The 27,620-nt window shown below is 51.7% G+C and overlaps 1 protein-coding gene across 1 annotated transcript in view; it reads left to right on the top strand.

Annotated features, from left to right (window-relative positions):
* Window positions 1-4,686: 4,686 nt before the first annotated feature.
* The window catches only part of KCTD17 (potassium channel tetramerization domain containing 17), a 34,196-nt gene continuing 11,262 nt past the window's right edge, over window positions 4,687-27,620 (top strand). The window contains exons 1-3 of the mRNA XM_075320835.1: window positions 4,687-5,222; window positions 5,388-5,496; window positions 16,943-17,028. Coding sequence (XP_075176950.1) covers window positions 5,037-5,222; window positions 5,388-5,496; window positions 16,943-17,028 — 381 coding nt within the window. The 5' untranslated portion in view covers window positions 4,687-5,036. The remainder of the gene's footprint in view (window positions 5,223-5,387; window positions 5,497-16,942; window positions 17,029-27,620) is intronic.

Here is a 27,620-nt window from a genome sequence, read left to right as displayed (position 1 = left end):
CAATCCGTGTGGGGGGCGGAGCCTGGGCGAGCGGCCAATCCGTGCGGGGGGTGGAGCCGAGGCGAGGCGAGCAGCCAATCGGCTGTTTGTCACCGTAAGGACACAATTTTGGAGCAAGACAGACAGACAGACAGACAGAATAAGGCAATTATATATATATATATATATATATATATATATATATATATATATATATATATATATAAAAAAGCCCTTCATATACTATGTATATATAACACAGTGTATATGGAGGACTACTGGCATCAGATTTTCTAGTCCTCTAATGATAATCTCTTACTGATAATACAGTAATTTTATCAAAACTGCAGCAACCAGCTCAGTAAGTGACACATCAGTTGAATCAGGGTCCCTTCCCCTACATCATGCTGCTCTCAGATTAGATAGTAAAAACCTGGTGACAGATTCCCTTTAACTCAAATTAAACCCTGGCACACTTTGTAAAATATTGCAAACATAATTAATGTGATTTTTGTTTTAATATTATTTCTATTATTTCAGTATCACAAGTAGAAAGGATTTCTGTGAATATCAAGGAGTTTGTATGTTCTCCCCTTGTTTGCGTAGGTTTCCTTTGGGTTCTCTGGTTTCCTCCAAAAACATAGTGATCGGGAATTTAGATTGTGAGCCCCGATGGGAACAGTGATAATCATGTATGTAAAGCGCTGTAGAATTAATTACACTATATAAGTGAGTAAAATAAATAAATAAACAAATATAATATCATAGCATAACTTGAGGAACTGATCCTGGGACTATAGCGACTGTTGGACCAGAGAAGTGAGGGATGACCAACAGAGCTCTGCTGCTGGACAGATATGAACAGGGGCGGAACGATCACGACCGGGACCGAGGGTGCACGGTGCCCACTGTCTCATTCCCATGCTTCAGCTGGATGTGCGTCCGTTGCCGCACATGCAGCTGAAATGTATCACACTGTGCAGGCCCGTGGGGTCCCTGTACTGCGATACATGCTACTGGCCAAACAGAAGCCAGCAGCTTTCAGCGACGTCCCCGTGACTGAGACATCACATGTCAATGACGTCTTGCTTTGCCATAGCACAAACGCCGATGAAAGCTGCCGGCCACTGCGGGCTGGCTGCAGAGGAGGACGTTGCGCAAAGTGGGAGCTGGGAAGGGTAAGCATAATATATACCAGGAGGAGCCCAGGAGATGAACATATTTACCAAGATATACCAAGAGACGGACAGAATATACCAGGAGGGGGATAGTATATACCAGGAGGGGCCCTGGAAAGGAACGTATTTACCAGGCGGGGGCAGTATATACACCAGGAGACGGACAATATACCAGGAGGAGAATAGTATATACCAGGAGGGTCCATGGAGAGGAATGTATTTACCAGGCGGGGGGGGGGGGGGGGGGGGCAGTATGTAGCTCCCCTGAAGCCCTCAGGGTGCTACAAGGTTCTGCAATCCCCCAAGGATGCAGGGCCTACCCCCTTAGGGACCCAGAACCCCAGTGCCAGTAACACCAAAAACCCAGGTGATCCCAGTTTTCCCCAAAAATCCCCCATACAATGGTACCTAGCTAGGGTGGGACCATGGATGGCGCCCTAGAGGTGGAGCCACTGTAGTCCACTAGTTGACCAGGTGGGAGGGGCAGACTGTGGAGAGAAGTCAGTAGTTAGTTGAGTAGTGACTGCAGAGGAGTAAAGGTAGAAGTGAAGTGACTCCCTGACTCGGGTTGACGGTAACCTGGTACCCAGGAGAGGTGGTTGCCGGTGGAGTACTGCCGGAACTACGCACCGACGGGGTGCAGGACCCTAGGACAGGAAAGAGCTTCAGGCCGACCTGCTAACACCTGCACAGCAAAGGGGACCATCAAGGACCTTGCTGACCCTAAAGAATCCGAAGACTCAGTAGCAAAGAGAGAGCCGGGGACAGGACCAGAGACTCCTTCCCCACAGGGTTCATGCTACCGTCAGGCGGACAGAGGTGGACAAACCACAGGGACCCACTTGCCAGAGACAGGTGCAAGGGAAGAAGGGACCAGAGAACCAGACCGGCACTGGGACGAAGGGGACCTGGAGGCAAAGTTAGCTGGCCTCGGGCAAGCAGTTAACACCTGAAAAGTGAGTAAACCAGTTTCACTGAACACCTGTCTGGACTCCTTCTTCCGACGCCCACCACACCATATACCTGCTGGGGCAATACCCTACTTGCGGAGGGACTACCATACTAGCTGCAATACCATTGTCGCGGGCGGAGAGGGGTTTTTGGGGAACGCCGCTCGCCTGGGGGGGAATCTCTGGCGCTCGGGTCCGGTGCTTCTGCTCCTCGGTGGCTCGAGCACGGGGCCGGACCCGGGGCTCGAGCAATGCCTCCTCACCCACGAGTGAAAGGGGAAGGTTTGGTGGAGGGATGTCGGTTGTGACGCCGCCCACGGGGTTGTGGTGATGGTGAGCACCACCGCTCCTGATGACTGGGGGTTCCCGGGAGCGATGGTGGGGTGCAGCTAAGGTGTTGGCCCCTCCGTGGGTAGGGGCGGTTGGTCCCGGGGCCCCGGTTGGGGGAGAGGTTTGGTTGGTTGGATAGGGGCCAGGTGCAGGTGCCGATGCGGGGAGGCAGCGCGGATGCAGGGCAGCAGTGCAGCGGTGTGCCGGATGGCACTGGTGTACTCACTCAGGTAGTCAATGACAGAGTCTCTGGTAAACCAAACGGCTGGACGGACGGGGCCCGCAGTTGGCTGCGGTTTCTTCACCTTTCCCCAGACGGGTTGGTGGCGGCTGTCTTTCCCTGCATCTGTGTGTAAATGTTTGACCCCTATGGATTCCCACGGGTGGTCCGCTCCCCAGCTTGTACGTGTCGGGAGAGCCTGTTTTGCCCGCAGGCGCTGGCCCTCGGATCTCTGGCCGTTGGCGGTGGCTCTTATCCGGACGGGTTGGGCTGTTGCCTTCTGACGGGACTTGGGTGGGAGTGAACCCCTGAGGTCCAGACCGCAATCAGGTAATTTGACCGTTACGGCGGCTTCCGAGCCTAGTCGGGGTCTGAGTACCCTGCCTTGGTGCTTAGCTTCACTCTGCTCCCCGGTTCGGTACCGGCGGGCCAACGCCCGACCCCGGTCCTACGGCTCTGCAGACGTCCACTAACTCCTGCAGACGGCCACCACCGTCTGCCGACCTTGCTGATGGTGCCTGGGCTCCGATCCAGACACACACAGTCTCCACTTCACTCCTCAACTCCAACTCCACTCCAAAACCGCACTTCACTCCTTTCCACTCCCCACTCAACTCCCTGCTTTTTCCCCGCCTCCAGGCCTGTGAACTCCTCGGTGGGTGGGGCCAACCGCCTGGCTCTGCCCCCACCTGGTGTGGACATCAGACCCTGGAGGCGGCAACAAGGGTTTTTGGTTGACGGGTGTTCCCTACCAAGAAAGGGGGTGTGTATGTGTATGGTGTTATACTGTGACCCCTGGGGTCCAGGGCGTCACACCATCATCCCCAGTAGAGACACTGCAGCGGCGGCTCCCTACCTTTAGCTGCACCACCGCAAGTGGCGTCACGAATAACTTTATTCACAAATCCCCTGTAAATATCCCCATTACAAAAAGGGCCCAGGGCACGAAACTGGGCAACGGCCACCACCGTGACATCCCCAATAGAGACACTGCCCGGGACCAAGTACCCCATATCCCTGGGTGTGACAAGTATATACCAGGAGAGGAACAGAATATACCAGGAGGGGGATAGTATATATCAGGAGGGGCCCTGGAGAGGAACGTATTTACCAGGCAGGGGACATATATACCAGGATGGGGGACATATTTAGTAGTATGGGAGACATGCCAGGATGGGTGACATATATACCAAAATAAGAAACATATATAGCAAGATGGCGGACATATTTACCAGGAAGCAGCCCAGGATGGGGGACATTTATCTGAATGGGGGACATATTTACCAGGAAGGAGCCCAGGATGGGGGACATTTACCAGGATGGGGGACATATTTACCAGGAAGGAAGCCAGGATAGGGTACATTAGAACATGATGGGGGGACATTTACCAGGATGGAGGACATATTTACCAGGAAGGAAGCCTGCATGGGGTACACTAGAACTGGATGGGAGGATATTATTACATTATAGGGGGGGGACTTATATGTTTTTATAGGATTTAGAACACTAAATATATACATACATATATTTGAATCTGGCCAACATGTGGGGATGGGGGGGAAGCAGGTCCAAATTTTGCACAGGGGCCCATTGAACTCAAGTTACAACACTGTCTCCGGAGGTCACTCAACTTCACAGAGGCGGACATATCATTTGTGCAACCTGGGGCCCAAGAGGTAAGGGGTCACTTCTACTTCCAAAGCAGGTGGAATTGTGAATTTTGTTGAGTTCTTGGGCTGCAAAGACCCTATACATTGTTCTTGCACAGGGGTCCTTTTCTGTCAGTGATCGCCAGTGTGCTTTTATATTCTAGAAGCCAAACTTGTCTGTGGTCTATGTCCTGTATAAAATGTCCCAAACTTTTTTTATTTTGTTATATTCATTATGGTTTTGCAATGCTTGAACGAGGCAAATTTTGTTTGGCACTGAAGGGGTTTCACGTTCAGAAATGAAAATCAGAGAACAGCACCGGCAGGGTGAGCGTCGCTGCTGACAGCTTGTTGTGGAAGCAAGAAACATGATCCAATGACAGATGGGACTGTGAGAGTCAATGAGATAGGTATCTGAGGAAAGCACACCTGTGGTGGCAACCTATCCCATGAGAGAGGGTGTGGTGATGATGAGGACGACCGTGGAGCACAAGCACGAGGCGCGACAGGAATAAAAGGCAAAAGAAGTCACGATTAAAGAGCAATTAGTGAACGCGTTGTCAGAAGGAAGCGGAGAGGGAATCATGAACATCAGCGATAGCTGCGCTGGAATCGTACGGAGTTCTGTAGGAACTGGAATTACCGTAGTTGCCTGAATAGATCCCTGACTCTGTTTTGGATTTGCAATTACAAGAAACGCGTGCATGATACAAGTACGTGAAAGAAGGAGATGGAGAGGTCCCTACCGGAGGTTCCCGTTGACCTCGCCACCCAGAGAACTGCTTCTGATGGAGGAAAGTGGGTGCGTCTGAATGTGGGAGGCACGGTGTTCCTTACTACAAAACAGACCCTGTGCCAGGAGCCCAACTCTTTCCTCTGCCGTCTCTGCCAGGAGTCCCAGTTGTTGTCTGAGACGGTGAGACATTCAGCCTTCATCTCTTCTACCATCTGCTCATTCCTGTCTCATCATCTTGTTAACATTACCCTTGACGCTTAACTTCTGTTCAATATCAGTGATGTTTGTATTTTATTAAACATTCCTTTTTTTTTTTACTTTACATCCTCTCTGTTATGTCTTTAGGATGAGACTGGGGCGTTTCTTATCGACCGGGATCCATCATACTTTGGCGCAATCTTACGGTACCTGCGATATGGTAAACTGGTAATAGACAAGAATATATCCATCGAAGGTAAAATATTTCATTTACTAGTATTGTCATCATGTTTTTCTTTTCGTTTACATACTTACAGTGCCTTGAAAAAGTATTCATACCTTTTACACATTTTTTCACATTACACCCACAAAGTTAAATGTATTTTATTGGGATTTTATGTGATATACCAATACAAAGTAGCAAGTATTTGTGAAGTGTTAAAGAAATGATACTTGGTTTTCCAATATTTTAAAAATATTAATCTGAAAATTGTGACTTGCACTTGTATTCAGTCCCCCTGAATCAATACTTTGTAGGACCACCTTTTGCTGCAAACACTGCTGCAAGTCTTTTGGGGGATGACTCTACCAGCTTTGCACACCTAGAGGGTGAAATTTGTGCTCATTCTTTACACACAAGCTCTAACTCAATGGGATTTATGTCTGGACTGTGACCGGGCCATTTACACACATGAATATGATTTAATACAGTAGGGAAAAAAGTATTTAGTCAGCCACCAATTGTGCAAGTTCTCCCACTTAAAAAGATGAGAGAGGCCTGTAATTGACATCATAGGTAGACCACAACTATGAGAGGCAAAATGAGAAAACAAATCCAGAAATCACCTTGTATGATTTGGCAAGATTTTGTTTGCAAATTATGGTGGAAAATAAGTGTTTAGTCACCTAAAAACATGCAAGATTTCTGGCTCTCACAGACCTGTAACTTCTTCTTTAAGAGGCTCCTCTGTCCTCCACTCATTACCTGTAGTAATGGCACCTGTTTGAACTTGTTATCAGTATAAAAGACACCTGTCCACAACCTGAAACATTCACACTCCAAGCTCCACTATGGTGAAGACCAAAGAGCTGTCGAAGGACACCAGAAACAAAATTGTAAACCTGCACCAGGCTGGGAAGACTGAATCTGCAATAGGCAAGCAGCTTGGTGTGATGAAATCAACCGTTGGAGGAATAATAAGAAAATGGAAGACATACAAGACCACTGATAATCTCCCTCGAACTGGGGCTCCACGCAAGATCTCACCCCGTGGGGTCAAAATGATCACAAGAACAGTGAGCAAAAATCCCAGAACCACATAGGGAGACCTAGTGAATGACCTACACAGAGCTGGGACCACCGTAACAAAGGCTACCATCAGTAACACACTATGCCGCCGCGACTCAGATCCTGCAGTGCCAGACATGTTCCATTGCTTAAGCCAGTACATGTCCGGGCCTGCCTGAAGTTTGCTAGAGAGCATTTGGATTATCCAGAAGAGTATTGGGAGAATATCATATGGTCTGATAAAACCAAAGTAGAACTGTTTGGTGGAAATACAACTCATTGTGTTTGGAGGAGTCAGAATGCTGAGTTGCATCCAAAGAACACAATACCTACTGTGAAGCATGGGGGTGGCAACATCATCCTTTGGGGCTTTATCTCTGCAAAGGGGCCAGGACGACTGATCCGTGCACATGAAAGAAAGAATGGAGCATGTGTCGTGAGATTTTGAGTGCAAACCTCCTTCCATCAGCTAGGGCATTGAAGTTGAAACGTGGATGGGTTTTTCAGCATGATAATGATCCCAAGCACACTGCCAGGGCAATGAAGGATTGGCTTCATAAGAAGCATATGAAGGTCCTGCAGTGGCCTAGCTAGTCTCCAGATCTCAACCCCATAGAAAACCTTTGGAGGGAGTTGAAAGTCTGAGTTGCCCAGCGACAGGCCCAAAACATCACTGCTCTAGAGGTGATCTGCATGGAGGAATGGGCCAACATACCACCAACAGTGTGTGCCAACTTTGTGAAGACTTTTACAGAAGACGTTTGACCTCTGTCATTGCCAACAAAGGATATATAACAAAATATTGAGAGGAACTTTTGTTATTGAACAAATTCCTGTTTACCACCATAATTTGCAAAACAAATCTTGCCAAATCATACAAGGTAATTTTCTGGATTTGTTTTCTCATTTTGTCTCTCATAGTTGTGGTCTACCTATGATGTCAATTACAGGCCTCTCTCATCTTTTTAAGTGGGAAAACGTACACAATTGGTGGCTGACTAAATACTTTTTTTTCCCCACTGTATAAACCATCCATTGTAGCTCTGGCAGATGTTTAGGGTTGTTATCCTACTGGAAGGTGAACCTATGCCCAAGTCTCAAGTCTTTTACAGCCTCTACTCTGACCAGCTTCCCTGTCCCTGCTGAAGAAAAGCCTCCCCATAGCATGATGATTAAGTATCTATATATATAATTGCCTTATTCTGTCTGTCTGTCTGTCTGTCTTGCTCCAAAATTGTGTCCTTACGGTGACACAAAGCTGATTGGCCGCTGGGCTCGCCATGGCTCCGCCCCCCCGCACGGATTGGCTGCTCGCCCAGGCTGCGCCCCCACACGTATTGGCCGGCCGCTCGCCCAGGCTCCGCCCCCCCAGATTGGCCTCTCGCCCCGGCACCCTGCAGGCATTGGCAACTCGGCCCCGCCCCGCCCCCCTCACGCAATGCACGCTAGCTCTGGCCCCACCCCCCCCACGCATTCCCCGAACGGACACGGTCAGTGGTCACGGAGCCATGACTCCCAGGTGAGTACTGTACCCCCGGGAGCCCACATCAGCATACGCCGCAAACTCAGCCGACACATACTCTCGCATTGCTGGGGCTGGCCGGCGTATGCTGGTGTGGGCTCCCGTGCGAGCGGGGGACGAGATACACTGGTAAGCATGCTAGCATAGTTACCAGCGCATCAAGGTCCTGCAGCGGCGGAACATACACACACACACACACACACACATACATCAGATCACACTCACTTTCACACACACCTCACACATCACATCGCATCGACATACTCACAACATCCTGGGATATCGCTTGCTTCTCGGCGGCGATACTGTGCTGTGAGCTTCCAGGACCTGCCGGAGGATCACATGACCAGAAGCATGTGGTATCTCCGGATGTTGTGAGTGTGAGCGCATATGTGCAATATCGTCAATGTGTGTGTGCGTGAGTGTATGCGATCGGGTGTGTGTGAGTGTACGCGATCGTGTGTCTGTGAGTGTATGCGATCGGGTGTGTGTGAGTGTGTGTGTGAGTGTATGCGATCGGATCTGTGAGTGTCAGCAGAGGAGCACGGCGTGCTGGAGGAGGCTGGGAGGAGAGAGGCTGATCCTGGGGAAGGCTGGGATGGGGAGGCTGAGAGAAGAGAGGCTGATGCTGGCGAAGGCTGAGGCTGGGGTAGGCTGGGAGGAGAGAGGCTGATGCTGGGGACCGAAAAGGCTGATGCTGGGAGGAGAGAGGCTGATGCTGGGGGAGGCTGAGGCTGGGGTAGGCTGGGAGGAGAGAGGCTGATGCTGGGAGGAGAGAGGCTGATGCTGGTGGAGGCTGAGGCTGGGGTAGGCTGGGAGGAGAGAGGCTGATGCTGGGAAGAGAGAGGCTGATGCTGGGGGAGGCTGAGGCTGGGGGAGGCTGAGGCTGGGGTAGGCTGGGAGGAGAGAGGCTGATGCTGGGAGGAGAGAGACTGATGCTGGGGGAGGCTGAGGCTGGGGTAGACGGGGAGGAGAGAGGCTGATGCTGGGGACAGAAAAGGCTGATGCTGGGAGGAGAGAGGCTGATGCTGGGGGAGGCTGAGGCTGGGGTAGGCTGGGAGGAGAGAGGCTGATGCTGGGAGGAGAGAGGCTGATGCTGGGAGGAGAGAGGCTGATGCTAGGGACAGAAAAGGCTGATGCTGGGAGGAGAGAGGCTGATGCTGGGGACAGAAAAGGCTGATGCTGGGAGGAGAGAGGCTGATGCTGGGATGAGAGAGGCTGATGCTGGGGACAGAGAGGCTGATGCTGGGGACAGAGAGGCTGATGCTGGGGACAGAGAGGCTGATGCTGGGGACAGAGAGGCTGATGCTGGGAGGAGAGAGGCTGATGCTGGGAGGAGAGAGGCTGATGCTGCGGGCAGAGAGGTTGATGCTGCGGGTAGAGAGGCTGATGCTGGTGCAGCATGGGGGATGGAGCACGATGGGGGGTGCGCAGCATGGGGGATGGAGCACGTTTGGGAGTGCGCAGCATGGCGGATGGAGCACGTTTGGGAGTGCGCAGCATGGCGGATTGAGCACGTTTGGGAGTGCGCAGCATGCCGGATGGAGCACGTTTGGGAGTGCGCAGCATGGCGGATGGAGCACGTTTGGGAGTGCGCAGCATGGCGGATGGAGCACGTTTGGGAGTGCGCAGCATGGCGGATGGACCACGTTTGGGAGTGCGCAGCATGGCGGATGGACCACGTTTGGGAGTCCGCAGCATGGCGGATGGAGCACGTTTGGGAGTGCGCAGCATGGCGGATGGAGCACGTTTGGGAGTGCGCAGCATGGGGGATGGACCACGTTTGGGAGTGCGCAGCATCGCGGATGGAGCACGTTTGGGAGTGCGCAGCATGGCGGATGGAGCACGTTTGGGAGTGCGCAGCATGGGGGATGGAGCATGTTTGGGAGTGCGCAGCATGGGAGATGGAGCACGATGGGGGGTGCGCAGCATAGGGGATGGAGCACGATGGGGAGTGCGCTGCATGGGGGATGGAGCACGATGGGGAGTGCGGAGTATGGCGGATGGAGCACGTTTGGGAGTGCGCAGCATGGCGAATGGAGCACGTTTGGGAGTGCGCAGCATGGTGGATGGAGCACGTTTGGGAGTGCGCAGCATGGTGGATGGAGCACGTTTGGGAGTGCGCAGCATGGGAGATGGAGCATGATGGGGGGTGCGCACCATAGGGGATGGAGCACGATGAGGAGTGCGCTGCATGGGGGATGGAGCACGATGGGGAGTGCGCTGCATGGGGGTTGGAGCATGATGGGAAGTGCACACCTCCCCCCAACACACACACACACACACACGCGCGCGCACTGCACAGCACACCACACACACACACTGGGAACCACAAACAACGGCCCTACACAGACACCCACACACACAGACAACGCTGCACACACACAACACCCAACACACAAACACCGCGGCACACACAAATATTCACACATACCGCACAACACACACATTGCACAAAACATACCTCCCCCCAAAACACACCACACACACACAAACCGTGCAACACACACACACACAACGCTACAGACACACAGCACTCCACAAACAACGCAACACACGCAACACACATACAACACCGCTCTCACCCCCCGTAACACCCAGACAACACCCAGAACATGTACAGCCCCTACACAAACACTTGGTAACTACACACAACAACATCTATATATATATATATAACAAAAATCATACATGAACTACACAATACGTAAATTCTAGAATACCCGATGCGTAGAATCGGGCCACCTTCTAGTATACTATAAGTATACTATATCTCAAATGCAAACACATTTTGTTTTTACAAAGTTCCATATTTTTTTTACCACTAATATATATAAATATGTATATATATATATATATATATATATATATATATATATATAAAAACTTGTTTATTGCTGTTCATTAAAAAGTGAAAAAGTGAAGCATGTACAAAATCTTCATACAAAAAACTTCCAGCATGTAGAAGAAATGTTGACAGTGCTACGCGTTTCGGCTACATATTGTAGCCTTTGTTAAGTGATGCAATCAAGTCCGTGATACACTTATAAATCCTGCTAATGGGAAAAAAAAACCAATTAGTCAGTAACATTAACCCATTAGACAGTCATGGAATGGATCCGGTCTAATACATAGGTATAAAATTTACTTGTCAGTACATAGGAGAAAAAACATTCAAAAATGACAGATGACAAATGTAATTATTATGAACAGAGACATATATGAACCATTATAAATAAAGACAAAGCAAACAAACAAAAAAAAACACAAAAAAACCCCGCATCTTATTTCTAATTGTTTTGTATAGAGGACATGGGTGTTCCCTTTCAGTATATAAACCAACAATGGTGGAGTTACACCCCCATATAAAACCGGCGAACTCTCTTGTGTGTATTGTCACATGGAAAAACTACTTTAAGTGAAAATGATTGTAAAAATCACATCATATATCGACATATCCCCTATTTGAAGGTATATGAGAATATTATCTAGGTTGGGTCCTAAGACAAGTGAATAAGACTTATGCTAAAAACAAAAAACATCATATGTTGATTTATTTTGAATGGGATTCATAGGTGCTTGCCTTTCCGAGCAGCTGGAGGAGCCAGCATATATTTAAAAGGGGTGAGCTGAACTTTATTGTTTCTTTATCTCTGGTAAGTGGGTTCCCGTGGTATGGAACACTGGGGGTCTCCGGTTTGTGGTTTGTCCACCTCTGTTCGCCTGAAGGTAGCATGAACCCTGTGGGGATGGAGTCTCTGGTCCTGTACTGTGTCTTCGGATTCTTTAGGGTCAGCAAGGTCCTTGATGGTCCCCTTTGCTGTGCAGGTGTTAACATTTCGACTTGAACCTCTTTCCTGTCCTACGGTCCTGTACCCCGTCGGTGTGTAGTTCCGGGAGTACTCCACCGGCAAACACCTCTCCTGGGTACCAGGTCACCGTCAACCCGAGTCATGAAGTTACTTGTTCTGTGACCCTGGCGATGTCAATAAAGCAGGAAATGGGGATGATGGGGGTAGTTGTTCGTGACGCCACCTGTGGTGTGGGGCCAATGCTAGCCACTGCTGAGGATGCTTTCTCTGCTGGGGCGTATGATGACGCAGCTCAGGTATTGCAGCTCTCCACAGGTAGAGCTATGCCCCAGGGATTTTGATGGTGGTGGTAGTCTCTTAGACGCAGATAGCGCTATGGCGCTTTGGTGAGAGCACCGGCAGTAATAGGATGACACAGGTGGTCCAGTTCAAGATCTCTTTACTCACTAGTTACCTACTGCCGTTGGAAGTGCCAATTCCCGCAGTGATGGGCTCCAGCTGATCTCGGATACTTCGGAGGTTGTGACCGGAGTTCCCTTCCATTAGACTCCTTTCAATGGTCTCCCTCCACCCCAGCTCCTGGGCTGTGTAACGGGTCACAGGTGCCTGCTGCATTTCCTGCGAACCCTGGAATCACCCTTCTTCCTAAAAACCCGTGTCAAGCCTCTACCTCCTGACCACGAGGCCCCGAACTGTTCGTTTTCCGCTTACTCCTCTCCTCCTAAGTGTAACCTCACACGGACACTGTCCGGTGCTGACTGCCTGTTGTGTGTAAGATGGTGCCTAACTTCCTCTGAGGGTGCTGCGCCTCCCGGGTTCCTGAACTAGTGGGCATGAGGTCCCATCACCACCCCAGCACCTACCCTAGCCCGGTCCTAGTGACAGAACCCCCGTGTTATGTGTTGGTTGAGTGTGGTTATGGTTGTTACTGGTGATGACCTCCTCCGCATACACGATGAATACTACACCTCGGATGAGTAAGAGGCCCAGCTGTCACACAGACCAGTAGTGTTTCCAGTGTGCTCTGCACAATGACTATACCCTCTTATTCTACTCAGTACTGAACCTCCTTTTTTGTCTAAATGGCCAAACAACTAGCAGCTTTCTTATACCATGGTGGTGGAGCACATCCATGCTACCCTTCTCATAAGGGCAGGCTCTCATTACTCAAATACTCCTTCCCTATTAGTTGACAATCAAGAAGATCACCATTTCCGCTCCCAGACAATGCAGCCTGTCATAGCGATGCTGCAGGGCATTGCAATCCTTTGTCTGGACAACAAAATAATTGCATCCAAAAAACATATTTACAGTTTAAACAATTGCATTTGTACATATACGCAATGGAAATTTAATTAAACTACATAACAGTTTCTTAGCCAACTCATCAGTTAAATGAACTGCTACCTGCGCTCCGCTGTGTGTTGGAAGTTAAAAGGAATTCAGCAGAGTCATCTCAGGGGCTATGCTTGCTCCATAAACAATGGGGCAACTGGGCTCCTGCTGCAATGCACAAGGTCAGAAATAAGGCTAATCTCAGCCATTTAACCCTTTACATGCCATGGTCAGAATAAACTGCTGAATCTAAGTGGTTATGCAGAGGGAGCATCTCCTTCTGTCACCTCATTGCCAGAACAGCTCTTGAGTATGGTGGTACATTATTAGCATTATTATTATTTATTATAGCTCCATTTATTCCATGGCACTTTACATGTGAAATGGGGTATGCATAATAAAAACAAGTACAATACTGATGAACAATCCAACTCACCAACTCGTACAGGAGAGAGAACCCTGCCCACGAGGGCTCACAGTCTACAGGATATGGGTAAGGATACAGTAGGTGAGGGTAGAGCGTGTCGTGCAGCAGTATAGTGGAACAAGGTTTATTGCAGGTTGTAGGCTTGTCGCAAGAGGTAGGTTTTCAGTTTATTTTTTTAGGTTTCCACAGTAGGTGAAAGTCTGAGGTGTTGGGGTGAAGAGTTTCAGAGTATGGGTGTAACGCCTGCCTGGATCCACAAACTCAGATGGGCTGTAATGGAGAGGCTAGAGGGAAGCCACTCCCCAAGCAGGACCCCTAGAACCCTGAAACACTTTAACCCCTTTACAGGGATTTAGAATTACACAGGACCCTGGAGATCACTACGTGTGGAAGGCTGCAGTCCAAGACAGTAGTCGTCAGGTAGGGTCAAACCAGAAATAGCAGAACAGGGACAGAATCGGCAGGCAAGGACGTAATCAGAAAACGTAGCAGAGATCAAATCCGGATCGGGCAGCAAGGTACAAAAACAGCAGGCAGGAGGGTAGTCAGGAAACAAGCAGAAGTCAGAACACAGGAATCACTAAACAGAATAGGACGTAACAGGAGCCAGGAAATCAGAACAATCTCTGGCAGTGGTCAGCAGGCAGGAGGGGAATTAAGAAGGGAGTGGTGTCTTCCCATTGGTTGTGGCTGAATGATGGTAACTTCAGCTGGAAGACACACGCCACCTACAGTCAGCCAGTGGTACTGCAGCCGAGGCCGGCTGGTTTCACCTTCAGGTCCCCTTAGTCCCAGTGTCAGTTAGTAATCTGGTGCCTTCCTCCCCTGCACCTGTCTCTGGTTGGTGGGTCCCCGTGGCATAGAGCAGCGGGGGGGTCCTCGTCTGGTTGTCTTCCACTGCAGTCCGTATGATGGTAGCGTGAACCCTATGGGGTTGGAGTCTCTGGTCCTGTCGCCGGTTCTCCCTTTGCTACTGAGGCCCGGACTTGAAGGTCAGTGAGGTCCTTGATGGTCCCCTCACTGTGCAGGTGTTATCAGGCCTGCCTGGAGCTTCTGTCTGACCTAGGGTCCTGTACCCCGTTGGTGCGTAGTTCCGGAGGTACTCCCCCGTATTCCACCAGCAACTACCCTCCTGGGCACCAGGTTACTGTTCACTCCTAGTCAGTGTGTCTGCTCACGCTCACTGTCGCTGCTCACGTTCACTGTCGCTACTAGACTGACTACTATCTTCCTGACTGTCCACAGTCTGCCCCTCCCACCTGGTCAACTAGTGGACTGGACTGGCTCCACCTCTAGGCGGCCATCCATTGGGGAAAACTGGGATTACCTGGAGTGTTTGTGTGTTACCGACGATGGGCTTTTGGGTCCCTAGGGGGTAGGCCCTGCATCCCGGTGAGGATGCATTACCTTGTAGCTCCCTCATGGCTTCAGGGGCGCTACACGAACCTGAACAGTAAAGTTCGGTGTTCGTACCGAACAGACTTTACAAAAAAAAAAAATCAGTGTTCGAGTTCAGAGTTCAGGTGCTTTCCATATGCAAACCACTCAAACGAGCATCAGTGTCCTTCGCCACGCATGTTGCTTGGCCCAGTGCGAGCCGCTTGCAGAGATTGAATGTCTTGCACTGGGGGTAAAATCAGCATTATCAGATAGTGTGCACAAGATAAAAAAAGGAAAGAAAAACATCCTCCCCTCCATTATTCCTGTTATATAACTAATACAGAGGACAAAAACTGGTGAGATGCAGAAGACAATGAACTCCTATACTCTACCTATTCTTTTTTCAATACTCTCAACATAGAAGTTATGATTATTAACTTTCCCAGCCATTTTGCCATTATTGAATACCGTCATCACAAAGGAATGTACTTACTCTGTGACCATTTTTTGGCAGTCGGTCCATGTCAAGCCAAGTAACATGGTGCTAATCACGGACACCATGCGGGAGATGCCTCATGTAGTAAGAGGCGACCAATGTGACCTCTGGATTTGGGTCCTGTGAATCTTTTTGCTTAACTTTAGCATATATTCTTTTGTAGAAACTTTTTTTTAGCATGTTGAGGATGTTGCTTGTGTACCGCCCCCGTGTCAGCGGCCAAGCCGCTCAGATCCGGAACCACGGTGGCTTGAGGGGTCTCCGGACCCGGGAGGGGGGTTGTGCGGACACTCGAAGGGAAAAGGGGTGAATTATGTACAGGGGAGTTGAAAGTTTGTGACGCCACCCACGGTGTGTGGTAAGATGGAGTACCACCGCTGCTGTTGGGAGCGCCCGGTGGTGGTGGTATGGCAGCAAGGTGTTTAGCCCTTCCGTGGGTAGGGGGTTGTGCCCCAGGGCCTGGTGATGGTGGTGAAGGGGTGCTGTTGTGAAGGAAAGGGTTTTCTGCGTACTCACTCAGTCCAAGAATACTGACACCGACAGCTTGTAAAGCAGAATTCTGAGCACCGCTGCAGCAAGGAGGGAGCACGCTTGGATCTGTGCCCTTGGTGTTGCTTATTAGCCTGTGACCTTTTCCGTGGCACCTTCTTCACTGTTTGGACCCTGTAGTGTAGAACTAGTTGGGTCCCACTCACCCATATGGCTAACGGAGTGAGCTTGCTCGCAGGGTTCACGCTTGGGATTTGATGGACTGTGTTTTGGGAAAAGTCCTATCCCCTCGTTGCGCTAGTACCCCAATTTTGGAGCGGGTGAGGGATGAATCTTGAAGACTTCACCCCCGTCGGGTAAATTACCAGGATGCGTGAAGCTACTTCCCAGCCTAGGGTCCACGTACCGCGCTGTGCCCTGGCCCCTGCCCGGAGATGGCTCAAGGCTGTCGGCTGCCCTCCTCCATGCCCCTTGACACGATCCCCTGCGACCGGGGTTCCAGCTCCTACCAGGCCCAGACCAATCTCTGCCACCTAGTATTCTACAAGGAGTCCAGCTCCTGACCTCCTCTCTCTTCTCCTCTCCTCACACTTCTCCTTCTACACTTCTCACTTTCCCCTACCAACCCCCCAAGTGGGTGGCCCTATTCCCTTCAGGCCCCCCAATGGTGTGTCTGGTGGGTGAAGTGTAAAGTGTTCCTAGGGTTTTGACTGGCTCTGATTTTAGGAACACCAAAGGACAGGTATCCGTAACCAAGGAGGATGCGGATACTGTGCAGAAGGGCAGATTGCACAATACCCTGTGACGACCTGATAGGCCAGGCCGTCACATTTGCTAACATTTTAAAAAAATGATTTTTTTTTTCCACTGCTGAACATATTCGTATTTCTTTTCAATAAATATGCTTTTTCTTTTTTTTTTAACTTGGATTCCTTGTTTCCGGTGCTGTGCAGGAGTGTTAGAAGAAGCCGAGTTCTACAACATTGCTTCTTTGGTCAAAATTATTCACAGGAAATTGGAGGAGGCTGAAATCAATAAGGTAATTCAGACTAATATATTAATGATATGACTGTACAATAGCCCACCAGTTAATTGTTAGAAATAAATATACACACAGCAATAGCAAAACTCAAGGATGGGCAATTAATGTTCCCAGGTGGCCACGTGAGACACCAGGAACGGTGAAGGCCGAACCGATAGGCTGAAATTAATTATTCTCAATATTAATATTAACATATTCTAATTATTTATTATCTATAATATTGAGTAGAATTAGGTATGCTGACATCCCCTATGTACACTATGAGACCCCAGACAGCATCCCCTATATACAACATCATGAGCCCACACAGTCCCCCTATATACAGCATGAGCCTCACATAACTCCCTACATACAGAATGAGTCCCCACACAACCCTCCTATATACAGTGCACCCTACATACAGAATGAACTCTCACACAACCCCCTTATATACCATATGAGCCCACTCATTGCCCTCTACATATAGTATGAGCACCCACACAGCCCCCTACATACAGTATGAGCCCCCACACAGCCACTACTGTCAGTATGAGCCCCAACACAGCCCCCTACATACAGTATGAGCCCTCGCATTCCCCCTTATATACAGTATGAGCCTCCAGATAGCCCTCTATATACAATGTAATCCCCCATATAGCCCCTCTATAATCAGTGTGATCCCCAACATAGCCCCTCTATAATCAGTGTGAGCCCCCACATAGCCCCTTTTTAAATAGTGTGAGAACCCACATGGCCTCGTATATAGGGTATGAGTCCTCACATAGCCCCCTATATAGAGTATGAGCCCCCAAAGTTTCCTAAATACAGTATGAGCCTGCACATAGCTTACTAAATACATGATGTGTGAAGCCCCGCAGGTGTTGGGTCGGTGCATTACCTTCAGGGACTCCACGTGGGATGGAACAGTCTCGTCATAGGTAGGGAACCTTCTCTTTAGGATTTTCGTGACGCCACTCTCGGTATTGCGGTCAGGGTGATCGCCACTGCAGATAAGGGGTGTCTGGGGCTGATGGCGGGTGCAGTCAGTTGTAGTGGCCTCCCGAGAGTGAGGCAAGCCCCAGGGCCCTGTGAAAGTGTGTGGAACCACAGGTCACAGAATGACTCAGGCACAATCCAAACAGTCTTTAAGGGTTTTTACTCACAGTTGATGGCAGGTGAGTAACCCGGGCGTAGCTGGGATGAACCAGGCTGGAACCAGGTATCCTTCTGGGTGGCTGATGAGGGTGACTACCAACTCGCCTTCCTAGCCCTGTGTGTTTTTGTGGTGACCCCGACTTGAAGTCCCTATGGGGGTCACCCAGGGAAGTTGCTGCTGCCTGTTCTCCCCTCTTTTTGGCCCGTTTGCTTGTAGCCTGGACCAGGTCACTCCGGCTGCTTGCCTCCTGTGAACTATGGGCCCTCTCTTTGCTACGTGACTGCGGACTCTGTGGTGGTATGGTGTGGGTCTGAAGTGCCACCACCAGCAGGTTTGGCAGAAGAAAATTGAATAAATCCCTGCACTGGGACCTGTTACCCTTTGCGGGCCTGGTACCTCCCTGGCAGTCCCCTTACTCTGCCACTCCTTTGCTCTCTCTAGCCTTGGGTGGATTTTGGGTGGCACTACCAGGTGACCCATCTCCCCCGTTGGTAGTCACTGCGCGCGCGTACGTTGTCTGACTAGTGGCAGCCTCAGGTCTCCTCTTTGCGTCCGCTCTCCCTGAGCTCCACTTCAGACTCAGCTCCCTCCTTCCTACTCTGTCTGCCTATGCAACCTAGCAACCAGGCTCTCTACCACACCCCTTGAGTGGACATGGAGGCTACGCCCCCTCCTGGATTCCCCAGGGGTCCCTATCAAAGGTAGATGTGTGAGGCCTGATTACTATGCGCCTGTGTAGTCACACCTCGGTCAGCCTTCTGGATTACCTGTATTGCACTGCCCCCATCATGGGTGCAGTACTCAGTGGTGCCTGACCAGGTCAGGGGTGCCACATTCCCCCTTAGTTATCACCAGCACGTCCTCGGGCTGCAAGACAACATTTTAAAATGCATAAAACAGTAAAACATTTAAAACATTATAAAACCACCAGGTACCATATATCACCACCCTCCACCCACAAGTCCATTATCCACCCAAAACCCTCTCAGGAGGCAGGTCACCGGTCCTTTTAGCAACCAGGTCTGGGCCATCCGCTTCCCCAGACCTTTCCTCCAATCTTCCTCTCCCGTCGAGCCGTGCCTTCAGCCACTTCTGGCAGGAGGTAGAGGCGGCTTTCTTGGTCTGGTGGTTTACAGGGTATACCCTGCCTTGTGGAGCCGCGCCTTCAGCCTCTACTGGCAGGAATGTAGAGGCGGCTCACACAGTCGATGCAGACAGGGTACCCTCTTTGTGGTGGAGAGACAGGCCCCATAAACAGGCAAGCTCCCTGGTCATAGGCGAGCCAGACCCCTAAACAGGCTGGCTCTGGTGGTAGTACCATTCAAGGTAACTATTTACACTGCGAGAGTTTGTGGCTATAGCCAGTTCATAGCCTTATGGTTCGTATTTTAAAGTGCACAAAACCAGGTGCAAAGTGTGCTTGATAAACAGGTTCTCACAACAGTACTTGTGGGCGCTTTTCTTAAACATTAACATTGCAAACAGTAAACTGGTAACTCTTTACTTCTTGCTTTACTTCTTTACATGGATTCCTCCTCACCAGGGCCTGTAGGGCTGTGTCACCTGTCATTCTCCACATTTCTGTCGTCGTCATCGGTAGTAGTGTCATCAATTGGTTCTTTGTCTTCACGTATCTATAGGGATAACCGGGTCTACAATGTCAAACTTCCCTTACCACTATACTTAAAATAACGACACAGACTACGACTTTATTGCACGAATGGCCACAGCTTTATTAAACAGTATATATGTACCCAAACTCGTGGCTCAACATGCCACCCATTGTTAACAACTAAACCGGTACATATATACTTATTCTCCACAAAATCACACCTGATAGATCCGTCCGAGAGGCCAACCATCATTCCTATCCCCCGGCCGTAACCTCCAACCGGCCCAGGAGACCACCTCGACCGTGACCAACCGACCCGAGGTGTGGGGTAATTAACGTTCCATCGGTAATTACCCCTCCTCAGAACCTGCAGGACCTCCGCCCATAAGTTCCCATCCAACCGAAGCCACTCCCCCTGAGTGGCTTCATACCAACAAACCTACTGTCGGTACACCAAACCTCTCTGAATGGACCTATCACCCCGCCACAGACCGGCCAAGTGACACCTTACTTGGCCCGGGTCCTCCACACCCCCAATGCTTGCTCCAATCCATCCCTCAAACCCAACATCCGCAAGTCCAAACCTATGTCCGTGAGATGGACCCCATCCCGCCTTAAATACTGCTCGGTGGACTCTTCCATTTCTCTATGCCGTACCACCAATGCTCCGTTCCTCGCTACAAACCTGCCAATTGCCCGATTCAATTTCACCCGGGCCCTGTTAATTCGATCCACCGATCTCCCAAAACGCCACTGCGTCCGGGCTATGATATCGGACCACACAATCAAGATGCCAGGGAACGCCTTCCACAAATGCAGCAAGTCTAACTTGATATCCCTCTTTAACTCTCTCGCCGTCATCACTCCAAGGTCATTTCCCCCCACATGCAGGATTAAAACATCCGGTTCCCGGTCAATATGGCTGTAATACGTCACTTCAGGGCGAACTCTCCCCCAGGTCATGCCCCGAATTCCGAGCCATTTCACACGGGCTTCCGACATCGCCACACCGAGCTGCTGACCGTCCCGACGAACATCCGCCCGCAAAGCTCCCCAAAACACAAAGGAGTGCCCGAGAATCCACACAAGGCATGGACCTACAAAATATAAAGACCATGAATACAACCACAATTGAACAAGAAAAACTGCCCACCAGAACCATAACACAATCAGGTACCCCTATCACCGCCATTACTTAATCAGATGTGGTCTAATATACAAACGAAACCTGGAAGATTCCCATCTCCCAATCCGCTGGATCCAATCCTCACTCAGCCCCCACCTAGAGGCTTCAGTTGCTGCCCCAATCCAGAAGGAGTGGGAACCGTAATCCCTTGGCTCCTCCCCCGCCCGTACCAAAGCAGTCTTGAACACTGCAATAAACTGAAATCGCGATAAAGCGGATCCATCCCCATGCCTGAGGAAAACACCGGGGCAGCCGCCCCGCACCTTCAAAAACTCATTCACTTGAACCACAGGGCAAAGGTGGTGCCCTGGCAATTCAAACAACACCACCAGGCGACCCCTCCCTCCTTGATCCGTCTTTGAAAACCGTAACCGACACTCCACTCTATCCCTCCCAAGCATAACATCCTTCAACAACAGCCCTCCAACCGCATGCCTAGCAGGGCTAACCAACTCTTCGATGCGGAAAGCCCCAAAGAACGCCAATACGAAGGCAACCGAAAACAAGGCTCGTTCATAAGGGGACGAGCATATATCCCCCAAACACCCCACCAAACGAACCAACAATGGGAACGCTATCGACCGCCTCGTGTCCCGCAACCGAGCCCCCTTTCGAAAACCCTTCATAGCCTGTCGCACCAGAAAATCCTTCGTCGCATCCCGAACCCCTTGCATTTTAAACAAGAAAGCCAACGCCGCCAATTTGTACCCTATCACCTAAACAGACCGACCCACCGAAAAATCCCCACTAATCAACGACAAGACCCCCATCACTCGGCCCGTGTACCCGGGTTCCATAAAATCCACCTTCACCAACTCCTCCCATTCCTGCCACACAGCCTGGTATCGGCGCCAAGTAGCCTCAGCCACCGATCTCCTGATTCCCTCAAATGCTACACCGACGCCATGTCCCACAGTCATTCCGGGCATAGTTCTCCATCCTCGTCCGCTCCTGGCACCAGACTCCTGAACCTGCGGAACTGAAACCGAGACAGTGCATCAGCCACCTCATTCTGCACCCTGGGCACATGCCGCGCCACCACACAAATGTTTAGCTCCAAACAACGCAACACCAAATGTCTCAAATAACCCACTACCGGGGGCGATTTTGCCGACAAGGAATTGATCGAATGCACCACCGCCATGTTATCACAATGCATACACAATTTCTTGCCTGCAAATTCGGGGCCCCACAATTCCACTGCCACTATGATGGGAAACAGTTCCAGCAGCGCCAAATTCTTCACCAACCTCATTTCCACCCAATGCCGTGGCCATTTGCCTACACACCAGTGCGTCGACGCCCCCGCCGCATCCGTACACAATTCCAGCTGGCTATTTGACAATGCCTTGCTCATCCATAATGTCCTTCCATTATAGCGGTCGAGAAACGCATCCCACACCAGCAAATCTCCTTTCATCACCTTTGTCACTCTGACAAAATGATTCGGAGCTGTCACCCCCGCCGTCGCGCATGCAAAACGTCTATTAAATATTCGCCCCATCGGCATAATGCGACAAGCAAAATTCCACTTCCCAATCACTGACTGCAAATCCCGTAACCGAACCTTCTTAGCCCGATACAACCACTGTACTGCCGCCTTCAAATCACGCAGCTTGCCCTCCGGCAAGCGGCATTCCATAGCCACCGTGTCAATTTCAATACCCAGGAAACACAAGGACGTCACTGGCCCTTCTGTTTTTTCCCGAGCCAGCGGAATACCCAGGCTTCCCGCTATCCGTTCTAACGTAAATAACAACAAGGAACAAACCGAGGAGCCCGCCAGGCCAACGCAAAAGAAATCATCCAAGTAGTGTATCACTGAGTGGACTCCTGCCACATCCCTGACTACCCATTCCACAAAAGAACTAAACGCTTCAAAATAAGTGCACGAAATGGAACAACCCATGGGCAGGCAACGATCCACATAATATTCACCATCCCACATGCACCCTAAGAGATGAAGACTCTCTGGGTGCACCGGAAGTAAACGAAAAGCTGCTTCCACGTCAGCCTTCGCCAACAGGGCCCCTTGTCCAGCTACCCGCACCAACTTTAATGACTTGTCAAACGATACATAACAGACCGCTGACAACTCAGGTGCAATCCCATCATTCACCGACAACCCTGCCGGATAAGACAAATGATGAATGAGCCGAAATTTATTCGGCTCTTTCTTGGGTACCACCCCCAGTGGCGAAATCCTTAAGTTGGAGAATGGCGGGTCCTTGAACGGGCCCGCCATCCTTCCCAACTCTACCTCCTTTTGCAGCTTTTCCCTCACCACCTCCGGGTGTTCTTTTGCGGATCTCAAGTTAGCCGGGCGAAACACCGGCGCTTCAGATTCAAATGGAATCCGAAAACCCGCCGTAAAACCTTTCGCCAACAGCTCCGCCGCCCGCACATCCGGATATCTATTTAAATAGGGAAGCATCACCTCTACCCTCACCGGCGTCCTCCCTTTTACCAGACCCCTCCCCTGCCTTTCCTTTCCCTTTTTTGAAACACCTGGCAGAAGAGTGGGAACCTCCACAACCGGAACACTCGTGTTTGAACTGACATGACGCCCCAAACTTACATTGCCCTTCATTAAATTGCTAACAGGCACCTTTTCTCTGGCCAGCCGGGGACCCGCCACTCGCACCCGGGCTCCCGGCTCCCCCACGAAAGGGCTGAGCCGGAGACGTCATTAATCGCATCCACAAGGAAATATCCTTGTGGTCCCACCGGATGCCAGGCCGCAGAGCCGTCCGTTGCCGGAACTGCTCGTCATATCTCAGCCACCCTAAACCGCCGTACACTCTGTATGCCTCCTCTATGGAATCCATGTAACCGAAAAGGGCGGAGCAATGCTCCGGCTCCTTTGCCCCAATCACACTGGCTAAGATCGCAAATGCCTGTAGCCAGTTCGTAAAAGTTCTTGGTATCAGCCTATACCTCCTCTTCTCCTCATCCTGTGACGCCCTGGGCAAGCCAGGGGTCACAGGTCATGACACCACCACACACCCCACATTCCCTGCAGGCACACCAAGGTCAGAACACAAAATCCTGGTTGCCTTCCTCCAGGGGCTGATGTCCACACCAGGGGGTGGGCCAGGCGGTTGGCTCCACCCACCGAGGAGTTCACAGTCCTGGAGGCGGGAAAACCAGGCAGTTGAGTTTGAGAGTTGAGGGAAGTGGTAGAGGAGCAAGTGAAAGGAGGTGAAGTGAAGGAGAAAGTGACAGCAACAGAGCCTGAAGTTGGTCCGGGTGTGTGCCCCGGACTGAGACAGCAAGGTTGGCAGACGGCGGTGACCGTCTGCAGGAGTGGCCTATTGGAGTTTACCGTAAGGACCGTGGACGGGTGGTAGCCCGGCGGTACCGGACCGGTACACAAAGAGAAGCCAGCACCATTGGCAGGGGCCTTTCGGATCCCGGCAAGGCTTGGAGTCGCCGTACAATTTGCCAAATCCGTCAGTGAAGGGGACCTCCGGGTCTCCCAACAGCCAAAGTCCCGATTGAAGGCAACCGTCCAACCATATTGGAGAGACACCGCCACCGCCAAGGCACCAGTTTCTCAGGGCCAGCGCCTGCAGGCAAAAGAGGGGCTCCTCCGGCTCATATCCAAGCTGGGGAGTGGGTTACCGGTGGGAATCCATCGCTACCAACAACCGTATTTAGGTGCAGGGAAGAGACAGTCACCGCTTACTTGCAGGGAACATCAACACCGCAGCCGTCCGAGGGACCCGTCCAACCAGCCGCTTGTTTACCGTGAACTGTGTCATCATCCTTGGGCTGAGTGAGTACCTCCGTGCCGTGCGGCACAGCGCTGCCCCTGCGTCCCTGCACCTCCACAGGCCCCATAACCCGCCTGTCAACCATCCTAACTCCCCATCATCGGGCCCTGGGACCACCAACCCCCTACCCACGGAGGGGAGGGCCAACATCTAGCTGCTCCATACCACCACTCCCGGGATCCCCATACAGAGCAGCGGTGGTGTCCACACAATCACCACAACCGTGGGTGGCGTCACGGACAATAAATCCCCAAAACCAATCCCCTTTTCACTCACGGGCGAGGAGCGCCGCTCGAGTCCCCGGGATCCGGCCCATCGCTCGAGCCACCGAGCAGCAGAAGCCGCGGCAGCCGGACCCGAGCAGTGGGGGAGCGCGGCGTCCCCTCCTCCGCCCGCGACAACTTGGCGCCACGAACAGGATCTTACCGCTCTGCCGTCTGGTAGAGGTGCGCCTTGTTACCGCCGGAGGTGTCCGGACGGAAAATTTCAGAAGCCGCCATCTTTGGCGCGAAAAGTTCCCGCTCGAGCGTCTTCTCAAGTAGTGGAGGCGCGAAGGCCAAAACCCCGCCCCGAGAGAGGAGGAGCCAAAAAGAGGCTAAGGGGGACGAAATGGCGACTGGTCGCATGTAGCCGCGGCTATAGAAGCAGGGACGCCAGGACCCTGCGGCCATTGACTGGTTCCTGGAAGAGGCCGCTGCTAAAGACCCTGAGTGCGACCGACAACACCGCGGTCCCCGCGCCTGGCCCCACAGCGTGGGTGGAAGTCCGGACCGTCCAGCTAAGCAGCCGTCTGCAGGTCCGCATGCAGCTCCTCCTGGAGGAGTGGGAGGCCGACATGGCGGAAGTGGTGGCGGCCATACGGAGACGCGAGGTGGAGGGAGTCTTGGAAGGGAGGGTAAGTGACCCACGCCCCTGTGCCCCTAGTGGGTCGGTCATCACGGCTGAGGGACCCGGTCCATACCCGCTCGCCCTGCTACCTCCCCCGCTACCCGTGTTGGCTGCTGCTGCCCCGCCACTAGGCCCGCTACCACCACCACCGGTAGCGGTACCCTGCCAATCCGCCCCGGCGGACCGACCTGCAGCAGAAGCTCGTGACCGCCCTGATCCGCTTCCATGGAAGAAGCCGAAGGCTGAGGCCATCAGCAAAGATGCACTGGAAGCACGGCGGGGATGCAGCTGCCAGGAGGCAGAGCAGGCCATGTCACAGCGGGGTCCCTCATTACTGAAGGTGCCGGTCGTAGCCGACACGGAGGGACTCTGGCTGGGTCCGTCCCCTGCACACGCTGAACCGGAGCAAACAGAAAGTGCTCCCAGCTGGGAGCAGCGGCAACAGCAGCTGCGCAGGGAGATCGATGCCCGAGAGGGGTGTAGAGCGGATGTGCATGCCCGCATGAATATGGAGGAAGGTGACCCGCAGCGAGCTACCATCGGGGTCCACAGCGGTGCACCATGTGAAGGTGGCACTAGAGCCCCGCGATTGAGGATGGACTGCTAAGCCGGCGGTCCTCCGCCTAAAAGTTGTCCCCATTGGGACCACCAGTGTGCAGTTTTGAAAGTTGTAAAAAATGAAAATGAATGATAAGTCAATGATTACCATGAAAAAGTCACCTGATTTACTACTACTGATTTGGAACCGGTCGTAGCCGGCAACTGGTCCCCGTTGGGACCCCTTTACAAGTTTTGCATAGGAACTCCTATGAACAGGCCCGAGAACTTGCAGGGCAACCACAAACATTAGTGGCTTGTAAATATGTTTTGTTACAGCTGCCACTGTACCGCCTCCGGAGAGGCAGATTGGAGGGAGGGCCCGCAGTGGAGCAGGCTGGGGCCCAGCCACCACCGGAACCGGTGGCTACCCTCTGGAGGGGAAGGACAGATCCTGCTCGGGTAACTTGGTTCAGGACTGGGGTCAAGGGGTGCTGCCTGTTTCTTAGGGGCAGCATCAGGGCCAGGTTACGTGGGTGGGAGAGAGCGGCAGCCGCAACCGGTACCGTAACGTTTAAGAAAAGTGCCTCCCGTTGTGGGATGATGTTACTTACTATACTTGTATGTCTTGTTTTTTTTATATTTTCAAAAAAAAAAAGGAAAATAAAATCGGTGTTGGACGGGCAGCCCGAGGACGGTCTGCGTTTTGCTAAGGGGGAATGTGATGCCCTGGGCAAGCCAGGGGTCACAGGTCATGACACCACCACACACCCCACATTCCCTGCAGGCACACCAAGGTCAGAACACAAAATCCTCGTTGCCTTCCTCCAGGGGCTGATGTCCACACCAGGGGGTGGGCCAGGCGGGTGGCTCCACCCACCAAGGAGTTCACAGTCCTGGAGGCGGGAAAACCAGGCAGTTGAGTTTGAGAGTTGAGGGAAGTGGTAGAGGAGCAAGTGAAAGGAGGTGAAGTGAAGGAGAAAGTGACAGCAACAGAGCCTGAAGTTGGTCCGGGTGTGTGCCCCGGACTGAGACAGCAAGGTTGGCAGACAGCGGTGACCGTCTGCAGGAGTGGCCTATTGGAGTTTACCGTAAGGACCGTGGACGGGTGGTGGCCCGGCGGTACCGGACTGGTACACAAAGAGAAGCCAACACCAGTGGCAGGGGCCTTTCGGATCCCGGCAAGGCTTGGAGTCGCCGTACAATTTGCCAAATCCGTCAGTGAAGGGGACCTCCGGGTCTCCCAACAGCCAAAGTCCCGATTGAAGGCAACCGTCCAACCATATTGGAGAGACACCGCCACCGCCAAGGCACCAGTTTCTCAGGGCCAGCGCCTGCGGGCAAAAGAGGGGCTCCTCCGGCTCATATCCAAGCTGGGGAGCGGGTTACCGGTGGGAATCGCTACCAACAACCGTATTTAGGTGCAGGGAAGAGACAGTCACCGCTAACTTGCAG

Source organism: Anomaloglossus baeobatrachus, chromosome 8, assembly GCF_048569485.1.
Source record: "Anomaloglossus baeobatrachus isolate aAnoBae1 chromosome 8, aAnoBae1.hap1, whole genome shotgun sequence".
Lineage (NCBI taxonomy): Eukaryota > Metazoa > Chordata > Amphibia > Anura > Aromobatidae > Anomaloglossus > Anomaloglossus baeobatrachus.
This window is presented reverse-complemented; position numbering and strand designations above follow the sequence as displayed.